Below are 17,325 nucleotides of genomic sequence, written 5' to 3'. Positions count from 1 at the left end.
GGGGTTTCAACAGTCTCAAGGGTCAAAAGGTACATTTAAATAGCGTGTAATTAATGAATAGACGTACGTAATTAATAGACTAAAATTATGACACACACACCACCACCACCACCACCACCAGGGGGCGCCATTATGGTTACAAAACCTTTTACATACAAACATACATACATACAAACATACATACATGAGAGCTGCATTACAGTAAGATTTGTATCACTCGCTCGCTAACAAAAATACTGAGTAAACACATAGGGGGAATTTTTTTTGCAAAAAAACATTCATCTAAAACTACCACTTTAATCTGCATAATTACTACCAAAACTTCAGGTGGTTATCCACAACACAATGAACTTTAGCATAGTCAGATAATTAGAAATTATTTATTTGTATATGAGCAGAGTTTAAAATGTTCTTGGGCTAGTATGGATACGAAACTGCAAGTTTCTTATGTAGGATAAGTCAGGAACTTGATGAACCCCTCACCCCACGCCCCAACCACTCCATCTTGTATTTACAGAACCCGCACAGGAGAGGCAAACCCATTGTGTACTGTACCTTCCATACCGTGGGATGCGATGACTGAACACTCGCGATTATTCCACTATTTGGTAACAATTCCCCAATTTAATAACAAAATATCAATATATCTCTATCTCTATCTCATCTCTCTCTCTCTCCCCTGATAACGAAAACCAATACAGGTAGGTATGTACACACCATTGGTTCCCATTCAACCCACAACAAAAACAAAATACAAGTCATTACAACAGATGTAGTCACAATTGTTTAGTCACCTCCTCTCACAATACTCTGCACACAATCTATAGGTCATCTGTTGCATTGTCAATGAAGTACATACTGTACAATGATATGTAAAAAATAAGAAAAAAAAAAAAACGATTTGCCTTCAATACCTGCATACAAAAACAACATTTGGTTTTAGTGCAAACTTGTCCATCAACAACTAAAATAAAAATGCAAAAGTATTAAATTGCTTACAGCCCATACTTGCATATTTTCCATCCAGCTCGGATGATATTAGCTGTTATTTGAGGCAAATTATAGTAAATAATTATTCTCATCATTATGTGACACCTGCGGATAAGCAGTTGTTGTTGAAACGATATGCCACTGTGGCAAGCTGGTGAAAGCTTTCAGTACACTTTAAATAATGGAATGTTAATTCCACCAGATGGTACGAAAATGTTTGTCAGGACAAAAATAGGAAAGGTTTTAAATAAAGCTTTAAACATCATCCTAGGAGAGTTATAAAGTTAATTCAATGTGGATCAAATTCACTCTGCTAAATTAAATGTACTGACAGGCTGTTTTGTTTTCTTTCTTTTCCATTTCTCTCTCAATAATCGATAAAAGAGGCTTATCTGGGTTTCAGCGATGAGATATTGAACCTCAATTGATGGTTGTAACCCCGAAGACCCCCCATACACCCCCGATCTCCGGCTGATAATTCGTGACATCATAAAATCAGTTCGCCTCAATCTGACGTTGGTGGTCCATCTCAGAAATTGAACTGTTTGAAGGTCTTGACATTTCGATTAATGGGATGTAATCAGTGTCACTGCATGGCTGGCAGGCTGAGTGATTGCCACGCAGGGGGCAAGAGTCGAGAAGAGTTTCCCACGTCGTAGCTGGAATCTACAGTTGTGGAATCTCCATGACAGCTTCCCGAGTCGTACGCAGTTGGAGTGGCAATGTGCAAACTGGATGAGGATCCAAGCGGGTAGGAAGAGGAAGCACCACGGAAGAAAGTCATGGGCAGGCCCACGTGCATGGCCTGGGAAATGGGAGACACACTACCACCGAATGTGGATCTTAGTGTTTGACTACAAGTACAGCCAAATGTACTTTTAACAATGTTGTAGGTGACACTGTACTAGTTGTTACAGTTTTACCATCCAATGCACCCTCCTACATTGACTTCCAGTAATAAACTCGATTGGTAATTTATATAACATGTGTGATGACAACAAGTAGCGTTTCATGTTGTGTAGCCACAACAGGAAGGTGTTCATAATGCCCCTTAAAAAGCTTGTTGTATTGCTTTGGGTATCTGTGAGTGAAGTTCTGTCCAAACTGTGAAAACGGTAGCCTTGAAGACAACCACAAGGACTTACAGTTGAAAGACCAACTTTTAAAATCCAATGTCTCAGACGGAAGTTTATGACAGAGGATGGAAGTTTAGCATACTGACAATTCGGTTGTAGAGAGCAGGCAGAAAAAAACGTTAGATGTATGGTCAGGGACCAGGCAAACTTAATAGAGAACGGATAGACATTGTTAACAACTCAACCAGTCATGAGTATCACAGGTGGTTATGAAAGGGATGATAAATGATGAGTATCCATTACTTTCAAAGGAATAAAATAAAGGCAGACAATTGGATAGCTATTTGGAGGCAGTCATAAAGGTGGGAGAAAAAAAAAAAGAAGACAAAGTGAACAGAAACTTTGGACTTGTTAAGCTCCTGGTGGACTGTAAATTCATGAATGATGGACAAAGCTGGGTGTAAGACAACACTAAAATCTTGCCAGCTTGTCCGTGATGGTAAAGAGGAGGCCATATGCCATCGCCTCTCACTCCCAATTGTTTTAAACACAAATGAAGCCGAGAGTTGAAGCGATGAAAACGAGTAACGAAAACAGGAGAAACAAAGGAGAAACAAAATGAATATTGACTGAGAAATGCCATTGTTCAGTGAATTTGCTTCTGTGAATTCTAGGGTGCAAGATGGGATGTGGCTGATGTATTTTATGGAGATCTTTCTGGAAATGTATTCACAGGGCATTACCATGGAGCACTACCCAAAAGGAGCAGCGTACAGTGGTCATATGGATTTTCAGAAGTTCACATTCGCATCATGAGGCGAAAGATGGGAAAATGTCTCTTATCATTCCTTGTAAGGGTTTATCTATCGATACTAATAAATGTCAGAGAGTGTGTGTGTGTGTGTGTGTGTGTGTGTGTGTGTGTGTGTGTGTGTGTGTGTGTGTGTGTGTGTGTGTGTGTGTGTGTGTGTGTGTGTCAGTGTGTCTCCTCCATAACTCCAAAACTATGGAACCGAGCAGCCTAAAACTTTGCATACATACAAAGAAAACTCCAAGGAAGTGCAAGAGTGAACATTGGGTGTTTGGGTTAATTAAAGCACCCCTTTTGGAGAGATTTAATGGCCATATTTATTATTAAAATAATTCTAAAAAATACGCCTATGAATATGTGGGATCCGCAAATGTAGAATCCGTGAATACGTGGGGCTTCCACAGTATTGAAATCGTTCTGTCATGCCTAAGCCTTTGTAGCTATGTGAGAGGTAATATTAAATGATCCCTTACCCCATTCCTTAGTGAGTTTAGGGAGGTATTTTAGGCCCCACACAAAAAATAGAAAAAAAAAATTGATTTCTTCAAAATGCCAACAGGATTAGAACAGCACTGGGCAATGCTGGATCGTACCCTAGATCATGGAACATAAAATAATGTTGGAGAATAAACAGAGTTGAGAGATAAATCATTTCGTCTCACAGGTGAGGAATGTACAAGAAAACATATACAACACATATCGCGCACGCATGCACGCACACACATAATCAATCCCCAAATAATCAAACTGATTGAGAAAGCAATGAAACTTTGCAATAACATATTGATATTACAGCACTCAGAAAGAAATACCAATTACCAGATTTGAAGATACACCATGGGATCTTCCAGGGAGACAGTCTTTCCTCCCTCTTGTTGTATCTACCTATGGACCCACTGAGTAACCTCATCAACAAACAATGACACGGATACACCCTAACAAACAATCGAAGGACATACAAAGAAAGAGGAAAGGTGACACACCTACTATACATGGATGATTCAAGCTCTTTGCACTGAATGACGAAAAATTGACAGAACAGCGAAAACTAGTGAAACAGTTCTTAGAGGACATTCAAATGGAATTTGGATGAAAGAAGTGTGCCATATTTGTACAAGGTAAACCAACAAAAACAGACAATACAGAAATTGACCTTGAAATAACAATACAGCAATTTTAAAAAAGAAGCATCATACAAATACCTTGGAATAGAAGAGGGCCACTAAATATGTCACAAACAAATGTGCAAAACAATCACCAAAGAATACCCCCATAGAACGAGCTGATATTAAAAATGTATCTCTCCCCAGGAAACAAGATCAAAGCCATAAACCAATTAGCAGTACCAGTATTCCAATACATCTGCAGAATAATAAACTGACCTCAATCAGAAATCAATAAGTTCGACATCAAAACAAGAAAACTCCTTGCCATCCATAAAATATTCTACAACAACCAGTGCATCCCGAGAATGTACCTTCTGAGACGAGAGGGAGGGTGTGGCCTGATGGAACTCAACCAGGTGCACAGAGTGACGAGTGTTGGACCAGATGAGTATGTGAAATGCTCAACAGACTATCAGATTCAATTTGTAAACAAACATGAACACAACAAACCTGAAAATGTATCCTTAACTCACCTTGCAAAGAATTTCCAAAAACAGGTGCAAATAGAGGATACTGCACAGGAAAATGAAACAGCAACAAATCCATCCATTCATTGGGACCATACTCTGTGCAGAGCATTGGAGCTGCCGAAGCAGTCTCCTTGGCTATTGGACACAATCCGAGACAGGTCACCATTCCAACACAGGATACCAGCAAGGTGCTACTCATTTTGCCAACCTCAGAAGGATGACAGGCAGAGTGAACACCACCTGGCATTAATTCAACAGCCAAGTGGGATTTGAATTCAGGATTCTCAGATCCGAAGCCCACCACCCTAACCATTAAGCCAACACCAGGCATAGCAACAAATACAGCCCCAACAATTGCAAAAAAAAGACAAAATAAAAATATAAAAATAAATATACACCAACAACTGGGAGAAAAACGAAAGAGCAGGAAAATACAAAACAGAATTGGACTGAATTGGGATCAACAAAAAAGGCTCATTGGAATGGCTAAGAATAAATCAGCTCAACTGGGACGGAGAACAAATAACAATAAATGCCCAAGATCAAGGACACTACACCAATGGATTTAAAAAGATTGTGAGACTGAGCCAGACGGACAAGTGTAGATTCTGCAAGATGGAAGCAGAAAGTACTCGTCACCTGCTTTCAGGATGCAAAAAACTATCATCATAACAACGTTATACACAACGGCACAACAAAGTATGCAAATTGATTCATTGGCATATCAGCAAAAATTTCAACATCCAACTTCCAGTAAATTCTTGGAAACACAACCCAAGGGCGATCATTGAAAATAAGCATGTCACGCTCACGTACAACCTCATGATCCGATCGAGCGGATAGAAAACAAACAAATAGAAAACAAAGCCTTGTGACCGGACATCACTCTCAGGAAAAAACAAACAAAAGGAAAAAGTATTGCTGATTGAGATATCAGCACCCAGTGATTTTTGCACTAAATAATGCAGAAATCAAGAAAATGACCAAATACCAGGACTTCAAAAATGAGATCAATTGGTCTTGGAAGCTGAAGAGCATCAAAATTGCACCACTAATGATAAATTAGAGTATAAAGAAGAACCTCACTGAGATTTTGAAAACCATCCCCAGGAATATTACCACAAACGAACTGCAGTTGGAGGCAGTCTGGGGATCAGTGACTATCCTGAAAAGAGCCCTTGGAACAAAACTCTGAGAACAACAAAGTTGAACAGCTTGGTCCATGAACTGTGATCCCCAACCGAAGCGAAGGTGGATACTCTGAGTCCTGGGAGGACTTTGTTTCACCTGCTGAATCCCGCAAATGGAGATAACCAATGACACACACACACACACACACACACACACACACACACACACACACATACACACACACACACGCACACGCACACACACACACACCAAAGCTATATTTGCTCCAACTTATCTGATGGGACAGTGTAAAACAAAGACTCTGGAAATTAAAATTCCGATTCAAAAAAAAATTATGTTTGCAGTGGCTCACAAAAACAAAATAGTCTCATGCAAAGATTGGGGAGAGGAAAGAAAGGAGATTTGAGGAGATGGGAGTAATGTGAGGAGAGGGATAGGGATAAATGTATAAGGAATACGGGGGAGGGTCGGGGGGGGGGGTAACTTGGTATGTATGCATATATGAGCACATACTAAATGAACGACTCCAAATGGAAGAATCGGCACGAGTGAAGGCAATTTAACTAGTGCTGGTATAATTAGACCACACACATACTCTAATGAACAATATTACAAATAAATGAAGATCTCACACTCTCACTTTCCTGACAAATCTCACACTCTCACTACGTCTCTCCAAAAGGATCATCGGGAACCCCCCTCCCCCCCCATCTACTTTCTCAACAGTCCTCTTGAAGAACTCGTTTCATTCAAGCTTCTTGGTCTCACTGTCTACCATGATCTTTCCTGGGAAAGCCACATTTCTAAACTGTCCTCCAAAGCCAGTCGCCGATTGGGAATCCTCCATCGTGCAAAGTCCTTCCTTGGCAAACCTGAGCTCCTGACCACATAAAAAGCTTTCATCCGCAGATTGCTGGAGTACTGCTCTCCCCTCTGGACTGGTGCTCCTGCCTCTCACCTTTCGTGGCTTCATGCTGTGGAAACCAAGGCATTTAGGATCATTGATATCTCCCGTGATGATATCCCCCCCCCCCACCCCTATATTTCTGCAGGGCGCTCAAGCTCCGCCAGCAATCCCCTTCAGGTAAAACTACCAAATTCACGAATCACTGCTCATATTCATTCTTTCATTCCTCTTTTTTCCCACATTTGGAATAAACTCCCTCACTCTCTTCAATCCCATTCTTCCCTCCAGGTCTTCAAAACAGTTGTTCACCACCATTATCTTATCTTCCCCCCATCCAAAACCACAATCTTTTCTACCCCCGCTAATCCGCTCCAAACCCCACCTCCTTCATATTCCCGACTTTCCTTCCTGAAGGTCCCTGTAGTGTCCATCTTGTTTACCCTGTGTACCCCACCCCATCCCTCTCCCTTCCACAGATCTTCTCATGTGTCTATTCTGCACTGTTTTGTGCTTCCCTCTCCCATCCCTTTTGTTTCCTGCTCCCATTGTTATATGTTCTGTGTGTTAGCTCTTACACAAGCCTTGACATTGTATATATCTTCTCCTTCTTCCTTCGGCTGCTCCCGTTAGGGGTCGCCACAGCGGATCATCCGTATGATCCGCATAGTGATTTGGCACATGTTTTACGCCAGATGCCCTTCCTGATGCAACCCTGGTTGCCTCTTACGACACAGGGATATGGTACACCTATTTTAACCGGGGTATACACCGGCCCAGTACACTGGTACTCACTTTGCCGACCTCGGAAGGATGACAGGCTGAGTCAACCCCCTGGTGTATTAATTCAGTGGCCGAACGGGGCTTGAACTCAGGAACTTTTGGATCCCAAGCCGCTGCCCTAACCACTGCGCCAACACCAGGCTTGACATTGTGTGTATATATATATATATATATATATATATATATATATATATATATATATATATATATATTAATATATAAAACACTCCATAAGAGCTTTTAGATTAATACTTCTCAGTGATGGCTTCTTTCTTTCCACCTGTCCATGTCGGCCAGCTTTGTGAAGGGAACGGGATATTGTTGATTGATGCACATTGACCTCCATTTTGGATGTAGAGTCTTGTAAATCTTTCAGTCATTCTTGGATTTCTACTGATATCCCGAACCAGTTTCCTGCTTGCCCAGCTGCTGAGTTTGGATGGTCGACCTGATCTCGGTAGAGTCTGGGTGGTATGATATGTCTTCCATTTCTTGTTGATGGATTACACCGCACTCAAAGGGATAATGAGTGACTTTGAAATCTTTTATAACCCTCTCCTGAACAGTGCTTCTCCACCACTTTATGTCTGACTTCTGTGGAAAGTTCCTTGGTCTTCATCTTTCCCTTGTTGGTTGACCAAGTGAGTTGCACCTTAAAACTCCTTAGATAAGTGCAGGAGCTTAAATTTGAACTTAAACCACTGATTACAAACAGGTCAAACCTTGCACACTTATTTTGTAGCCTTTCAAACAAATAATTTACTCCTGAAGTGATTTTCAGTTAATTAGGCAAAGGGTTTGAATAGTTGTGCAACTGAGAATCATCTGATTTTCTCTGTTCATCTAATTACACTGAACAACAAATTTCAAAAAAATTTTTTTACTGGAGATGTGTAAAGTGATTAAGACTAATTTGGGTACGCTGATTTCAAAAATCATAACCGTTTTGCTGTATCACGTCAGGATTTTCAGGAACAGAAATATTCCCATTGCCTAGAAGTCAGGATTTCAATGAAATTTACATATGTCTTTAACATGTCTATTTCGTACAATTGTTGTTAACTTGTGTTATATTTCTTTCTTTCAGATAAAGATGAGTAGGCGTTCCTGTACCAATCATCCTGACAACTTCTGTTATGTCTGTGGTCGGTATACCAAAAAAGATCAACAGCGAAGTATATCTACAGCAGTGAAAATGAAGGCCGCCTACTTTCACTACTTCGGGTGTAAGGTGGGGGACCAAGAACAGAGCTGGGCACCACACATCTGCTGCATAAGCTGTCACACAACCTTGACTCAGTGGTTGGTGGGCAAGCGCGCGAGCATGCCATTTGCGGTGCCCATGATATGGCGTGAGCCGCAGAATCATCATGATGATTGTTATTTCTGCTGCACAAGCATCGCCGGCTTCAACAAGAAGACTAAAGGTCACATCAAGTACGCTGACTGCATCTCTGCTCGTAAACCTGTGCCTCATGATGACGAGAACCCCGTTCCAACACCTCCAGCTGATCAGAACATAGCTGTAAGCAGTGGTGAAGAGGATGGTGATGATGAACCTTTTGAACCCGACACTCAAGAATCACACCTTCTGAACCAGGGAGACTTAAATGATCTTGTAAGAGATCTCTCGCTGTCAAAGGCGAAGGCAGAGCTGCTTGGATAAAGGCTGCAGCAGTGGAATCTACTTGAACCTAACACCAAGATATCCTTGTTCAGAGCACGTCACAGAGACATGGCTGAGTTCTTTGAGATGGAAGACACGATGACATTCTGCAGTGACATCAACGGTCTGTTGAAAGAACTTGGGTGTGATCACGATCCTGCAGACTGGCGCCTCTTCATCGACTCGGGGAAGAACAGCTTGAAGGCTGTTTTGCTCCACAATGGCAACGAGAAACCATCAGTCCCACTGGCTCACGCATTCGGCATGACAGAGACCTATGAGACTATGCGGCAGCTGCTTGATTCCATCAAGTACAATGACTTCAACTGGCACATCTGCGGAGACTTGAAAGTGGTGGCGCTGTTGTTAGGGCTGCAGTCAGGCTACACGAAATACATGTGCTTCCTTTGTCTCTGGGATAGCAGAGACGACAAGAATCACTGGACGAAGAAAGATTGGGAAGAGCAAAAAGAGCATGTACCTGGTCGACACAACGTGAAGCATGTCGCCCTTGTCGACCCAGCCAAGGTTTTCCTTCCACCACTCCACATAAAGCTCGGCTTGATGAAAAGTTTTGTACGGGCAATGGATCTGAATGGGCGTGGGTTTTTATACCTCAAGGAAAAGTTTGGCAACACCTTGTCGGAGGCCAAGATCAAGGCTGGTGTCTTTGTTGGACCGCAAATCCAACAGATTATGAAGGACGAAACTTTTCCGACAACTCTAAACCCCAAAGAGCTGGCAGCGTGGAGGAGCTTCAAATCTGTGATGGACAACTTCTTGGGGAACGAGCGCGCGGACAACTATGAAGAAATAGTGCAGCAGCTGCTGGAGTCCTTCAGGAAACTTGGCTCCAGGATGTCCCTGAAAATCCATTTCCTACACCAGCACCTGAACTTCTTCCCTGACAACTTGGGAGCAGTCTCGGACGAGCACGGCGAGCGATTCCACCAAGAGATTTCACTCATGGAGACGCGTTACCAAGGGCGGCACAACCCGAACATGATGGGCGATTTCTGCTGGTTCCTGCATCGTGAAACTGACACAGAGCAGCACAAACGCAAAGCCAAATGCCTAAAGCATTTTTAATTCCATTCTAGTGGAGTTTTTCTGTAATTTCTATAATTTTGAAGCATTCATGATGAAATAAATGAATAAATGAATTTTTGTAAATTTCATTGAAATCCTGACTTCTAGGCAATGGGAATATTTCTGTTACTGTAAATCCTGACGTGATACAGCAAAACGGTTATGATTTTTGAAATCAGCGTACCCAAATTAGTCTAAATCACTTTACACATCTCCAGTAAAAAATTTTTGTTGTTCAGTGTTATTCACATTTTATCTGAATGTTTTTGCTTTATCACTCTGAAGTAGTTTGGAAAGACTATATATATATATATATATATATATATATATATATATATATATATATATATATATATATATATATATATATATATATATATATATATATATATATACATACATATACATATATATATATATATATATATATATATATATACACATATATATATATATATATATATATGTATGTATATATATATAAGCCTGGTGTGTTGGCGCAGTGGTTAGGGCAGCGGCTTGGGATCCAAAAGGTCCTGAGTTCAAGCCCCGTTGGGCCACTGAATTAATACACCAGGGGGTTGACTCAGCCTGTCATCCTTCCGAGGTCGGCGAAATGAGTACCAGTATACTGGGCCGGTGTATACCCCGGTTAAAATAGGTGTACCATATCCCTGTGTCGTAAGAGGCGACCAGGGTTGCGTCAGGAAGGGCATCCGGCGTAAAACATGTGCCAAATCACTATGCGGATCGGATGATCCGCTGTGGCGACCCCTAACGGGAGCAGCCGAAAGGAGAAGTTTAATATATATATATATATATATATATATATATATATATATATATATATATATATATATATATATAATTTGATTTGAGAGCATCAGGAAATAAGCTCATGTGGCATAAAAATGTGAAAACTTTGCAGGCAACTGTATAACGAGAAGAATCTCAAGTGTCTGACAATTTTAATGAGTAAGGAGGTGCATGTTTGTGTACAGCTATTTCCTGAACTGTGTGGCTGGAGATAAACTCTGACGACATTGCTGTGCTGTTTGTTACCTGCCAGCCAAAGCAGTTGTGTGGTGTAAACCGCCGGTTCCATGTGCTGAATATTGTAGACCTGGCCAAGTGTCATGGGGGCTCATCATCGATGTGTCGGTCATTTCTGAGGTGAGAAAGAAAGAGGTTCGTAATGTTCTTCGACCTTCACTGTACTCCAAAGTGTGAGGGATGTAAACAATCAAGGACACATTAATATCCTATTGAAATATCAGTGTGTCTGCCTGAGAGGAAAATAGGGAAGCGAGGAAGGAGTCGGGGTTGGGGGTTGAGGGGGAAGGAGAGTGTGAAGGTGAAGGAAAAATATTTACGGAAATAAATAAACCAGATATATCATTTAATTAATTGTATTAATTGTAAACAAAAACTGGTCATCATTCGAGTTGAAATTGACATTATTGGTATGCATTTGATTTTTAACTTACTGGGTAGAATGAAGTAAAATGTGGTAATTATAGTACATCAGGACTGCAAGGCAAACAAAAAGAGCCAATCATGGTTAAAATCAGTCCATCTCTTCTGAAGATAACGAAGCTTATTGTTATCTCCTGCCAAACAACAGCTTTTAAAGTAGGATTCAATGTACAGTAGGTCAGGTTGTAATCTGCAAGGGCTTATGGGAGGGTCCCACTCTTGCATGTAAAAGTATATCATGAGCATGAGAGAATTAAAAAGTGGAGAATATGTATTATTTAATTCAGAATATCATGTAAATTTGGTATTCTCCTTATCAAAACCTGGCTTATTGGACATTCATCTTAACGAGTATATATATATATATATATATATATATATATATATATATATATATATATATATATATATATATATATATATATATATATATATATATTGTTGGGGATCCGCCACCCTCACCACCGCCGTCTCCGGGGTTTATAACGCCTCAGCACAGGTCTCGGATCACGCGCCTTCAATCGCGATACCAACGTAATCCTTGTACCTTACCAGTTGGGGAAATAGAACCCCTGGTTACAGACTGGTTTTGTCAGATGCCGAGCGTTTTCTGCCAGTCTGTAACCATTTTTAGTGTTATATGTCAATCGAACGGATCGTTCCTCGACACGACACAAATTAATCCATAGCGGCAACTTCATCTGAATCAACCAGATTTATTGAGGAACATCAGGGATCACAACACAAGCAAAAGTCACCACAATGGTTTTATTAACAATCCTCAACCCATTCTTAACTTGGGTATTACGGACTAAAGGTTTCGAGGGGATCGCTACCGAAATATGCCTTTGACAACGTGCAGACAAAGACAGACAGACAGACAGCATGCATGCAAGACAAGACAGAGTACTTGGTGATGTCTCATGGACGAGAGGATAGTGTCAAAAGCACGAATGTCGCTCGCAACAGGCGAATGTCCACGGATTCGAACTCACGCTCAAACGTGCCACGTGGCAAAATGGAGGTGTCGTACTCTTGCTCCCTCAAGGTACCGCGTGCGCACGCTCTCCTCAGCGCGTTCCGGCTCCACGCAATGTCGAAGGCACAAGTCCGCCAGATCAATGATGGGCCTCAGCCGATCTCTCTCTAGGTCCAGCACACAAATCCAGGCCTGGCCTGTGCACCAGACAAAGCCCAAATCGAGGTGCCGAGCTCCCCAGCCGGATCGACAATGTGTCCAGCCGTGAGGTGAGTAAGGATGGAGGCTCTACGGCCAGACGCAGGCCGAACCTGTCGATCACCTCTCCATACGAGTCGATCGTCGACTCCACGTGCAGGCAGCCTCTCAAAGCCGACTGCCGTTTTTGTACCGGCAGATTCCACACTGTCCCTCCTTCGTTCGCTCGCCTCCAAAACACGAGCTCGTCTCTCTCGGCGACTGCCGAACAAAAAGCTCTGCCCCTTCGCATCACTTCCTCCCCTTAGCTCCACCTTCTCTCCAGGCCACACCCCCTCAGCCGACTGGGAGGGGCCTATCCCGGGATGGGGTAGGAATACGAGGGAATTCTTGTTTCACCACCACTGTACGAACATTAAACAGTCTCTTACACCTCTCGACACACATATAACGTAAACGTTACCAAACAACCTAGCTATACATGCATTTAATGGGGGTTCTGAGCTAATCCTATATTTAGTAGCGAATGCAGTGAGCTTCATACTTAACGCGTGCACGTGAGAGAATAGGAAACAACAACAACAACAACACAATACCTCTGGCTATTTGGAATCCGTGTCATTGGATATGACCTTTCGCTTCTTCCGGTTGTTGTTAAACGCTGTGCGGTGTATAAACACGATTGGGTTTTTTTTCTATCTTATGAATATTACTTAATGCGTGCACATGAGAGAATAGAAAACAACAAAAACAACACAATACCCTGGCAATTGTGAATCCGTGTCGTTGGCTATGACCATTTTGCTTCCGTTTTTGTTTTGTTTCTGGTTATTTTTTTGTTTCCGGTTTTTGTCATGGGGAATGATGCATGCCGGGAGATAAAGTCATCGTCGGAGACATGAAAGACCCAAATAATATCAGACATGGTGTATATTTCCTCTACTGATTTTAATAAAGATATCTCCCGCATCATCAAAAAATAATTTTTAATCGTGATTTACGTTATTTGATCACTGATCCCGAATCCAGGCCGAAGTAACCGGAAATTGCGTATACAGTTGTGAACAAGTTATAGATAAAGTCACAAGCGAATGTAAGAAGAATTCTACGTTCACTTCTAGTATTTATTTTTTTAGATGAGATCCTGTTCTTGGTGGTGTAGTTGTTGTTGTGAAAGTAATGTTGAGGTAATATTAATTTTTGTAGATGAGATCCTGTTCTAGGCGGTGTAGTTGTCGTTGTGAAGGTAATGTTGAGGTAATATTAACTTTTATAGATGAGATCCTGTTCTAGGCGGTGTAGTTGTCGTTGTGAATGTAATGTTGAGGATTTTTTTTTTCAGATGAGAACCTGTTCTCGGTGGTGTAGTTGTTGTGAAGGTAATGTTAAGATAATATTAATTTTTTAATAGCAAAAAGACTGTTTAATTTGATATATTTAAGAAGCGAATGTAAGAAGAATTCTACGTTTGCTTCTAGGCTTTGCCTATTCCATATTAGTCCAATAAGGGCCATTTCCATAACAATATGTATATATATATATATATATATATATATATATATATATATATATATATATATATATATATATATATACATACATATACACACATCTGTGTAGTTTCTGTCCTTTCCTGTGTTGTCACTGAACTACTCCGTCAAACTTTTGTGAAACGGCACCAAACTTCCGGGCTGCACCTATCTTTGCTATGTGTACCTCCCAAGGATATTTTTATTTAAACATTTTTTTGAAAAAAAATTTTTTTCAACTACAATTGTTTATAAAAATGTAATATCACATATATTATAATTGTATTTGCAAAATAAATGTTTGATTTCTGCTTGGTGTAAATCATAACAATACGGCAACTCACGAGCTTATCCTCAGTTAAAACAAGCCTGTCTATAGCGCCGTGTGGTGCGGTGAAGTGAGCGAAGTGAGCCAATCCACGCTAGTGTGTGTGTGTATGTATGTATGTATGTATGTATGTATGTATGTATGTATGTATGTATGTATGTATGTATGTATGTATGTATATATATATATATATATATATATATATATATATATATATATATATATATATATATATATATATAATCTATCCAAGCTGAGGTACCTGGAATTGCCCGGGCTAAATTTCATCTTATTTCCCCAGTTTAAATAAAATAGAGTTTAAGACAAAAGGCTGTATTTGATTAATTGTTTTTTTTTTATGTGAGGAGATTGTCTTTCTTGCAATGTTTCTGTTGCTCTGGCTGTTACTTGTCATTGATGGTCAGCTTCAAGGTATGATTGTCTTTATTGTGAGCTTTCCTGCTTCTGGGATTCTTTTTTTTGTGGCTGCTGATGTAAATCTGCCAAAATTTGCCCGTTTCTTTGGTGGCATGGTAAAGTTGTTGGGATTTGTGAAAACTGCAAAAAAAAAAAAATTGCCACATTAACTTCCTGAAACAACCATTATGCACATTACGGGACCTGATGTTGCAGAAAATGACGGGACCGATTTTCGGGAAAAATGCACCAAAATCTGTAAATGCGCCAAATAGAACACTTGTTCATATTGCAGGTGCAGTCAAATGTAGTGTTGTTGCAGATCCCGTGCACTCCTTTCTTGATAGCTCGAGGTCAAATTGTTTCCTTGGTTGTTCTGGTTCAAACGGTTTGTGCTTGCATCGGGATAGACAAACAGACAGATATAAATATATATATATATATATATATATATATATATATATATATATATATATATATATATATATATATATATATATATATATATATATATATATATATATATATATATTGAACTATCGAAACAAACACACACACACACACACACACACACACACACACACACACACACACACACACACACACACACACACACACACACACACACACACACCAAATATAGTTGCGATTCTGCTTCGCCAGCGCTACCCCCGAGGCAATGGCACACAAAAAATATCGGTCTCGAGTCATATTTCACGAGTATCCTTTTTATATAGTCCTTCCCTATGTCCAGTGGGTTTATGGAACGAAATTCGTTTTTGTGGGCTTTTAGGAAGGTCTTTATTCCCATTCTTTTTTTATTTTATCTATTTTACTTTACTTTACACACAAACTTCCTTTCTTCACGCATGCCTGAATGCATAGCAACAGGGGCGGCCTTCATTTACATACGTGTGCCATTTCCCTTTCAAACCTCGCACCATTACCAAATCGACGCTCACCTCAGACCTTCGCTGTACTCGTACCCCAATGCTACAACGTTTTTACAACCACCACAACGCCTTCCTAAAAATCCCCACATCATCGGACCACAGCTCAAATTCGCCGACAATCACCATTGACGCCACAATCTCGACCACAACTGCTTCTATCACAAACTCTCCACACTACGACCACTACACCACACCACCACTGCCATCACTCAACCACCATCACCATCAATGACCACCACCTCCCTCTGGACCGGCAGGAGAAAAGGGACAGCCCGTACCCTTATAGATACCCGGAGCTGGACATTGTCATCTAGCTCAGAGCACGAGTGTGTGCTGGTACAGTTCAATATCGAGGGGTTAGCCCGAGCATTCTGCTCAACTGCTGCCCCCATTTGCCCTCGCCCCAATTATTCTAGGAGCTCCGTCATGTGGTAAAGTGCAGAGCAAATGAGGCCATTTCTGGTGCAGAAACCTTGGCTGGGCGGGGCCAAAGCCATGGTAAGCATCCTTGAGCCAGTGGGGGCATTGTAGTACACCCATCGATCTGCCTGTTCTGCTCTCAAGCTCCCCTGCTGGGGAAGTAAAAAAAGAGAGCTCTACTCTCTGGCGCATCCTTCTCCGTTCTGGCCTGCCCACTCTTCTCTCGCATCTGGCCCACCCTTTCTTGTTCCTGGAGTCACGGAGCGGTGGAACAGGATGGAGTCCACCTGCGAGCAGGAGACACCAGACCAAGAGCCACCTTTGCCGATAAACATTTACACATACAGACCTCTTTACACTGACGTATATTCCTCACACATGTTCTTTCATCCATTTTAAAACCCCCTGACCTACATCTATATATCTTCCTCTCCGCATTACACCGTCAAAAATCGCAAACTTCACCGCACCTCCTACAATTACGCACCTTAGACACCATTCGTTTTCCTCCCTTCTCCCCCACCCCCCCCCCCACTCCACATCCTACTCCAAAGTGACTGGGAGGCATGGGCCTGTTGGCCACGCCAGGTATTTAAAAAGAGATTGCAAACACCTCGTACTTTCTCTCTCTTTCTTTACTCTCAAACTTTCCTTGTGGTAATGTGTCTGATGGTGCCCGTCATGTTTATAGAAGATAACATTGTAGAAGTTTAGTATCGGAACAGCTCTGACCTGTGTCTTTGTCTTGTAAATACTTGCATCTATTTTGCTGCACCTCATCAATCCTTGCTTCCCCCTGCTGTACATCCAAGCAATAAAACCTTTTATTTTTCCACATGCCTGTCCTCGCCCTTGCTTCATAAATAAATTGCTATCATTGTGAATGTACCCAGTTCATCGAGTCTTTTTCTCCATTGG

At 41.2% G+C, this 17,325-nt stretch overlaps 1 protein-coding gene across 3 annotated transcripts in view; it reads right to left on the bottom strand.

The window, feature by feature from the left end:
* Nucleotides 1–399: 399 nt before the first annotated feature.
* LOC147017373 (T-box transcription factor T-like) overlaps nt 400–17,325 on the bottom strand; it is a 58,845-nt gene continuing 41,919 nt past the window's right edge. For all 3 annotated transcript variants that reach the window (XM_085846978.1, XM_085846979.1, XM_085846977.1), the window contains 2 exons: nt 11,170–11,275; nt 400–1,814 (listed from right to left, as the gene is read on the bottom strand). In XM_085846978.1, coding sequence (XP_085703104.1) covers nt 1,577–1,814; nt 11,170–11,275 — 344 coding nt within the window. In that variant the 3' untranslated portion in view covers nt 400–1,576. The remainder of the gene's footprint in view (nt 1,815–11,169; nt 11,276–17,325) is intronic.

This window comes from Eptatretus burgeri, chromosome 11 (genome assembly GCF_056783735.1).
Source record: "Eptatretus burgeri isolate ZD-2024b chromosome 11, Ebu_testis_v1, whole genome shotgun sequence".
In the NCBI taxonomy this organism is placed as follows: domain Eukaryota; kingdom Metazoa; phylum Chordata; class Myxini; order Myxiniformes; family Myxinidae; genus Eptatretus; species Eptatretus burgeri.
This window is presented reverse-complemented; position numbering and strand designations above follow the sequence as displayed.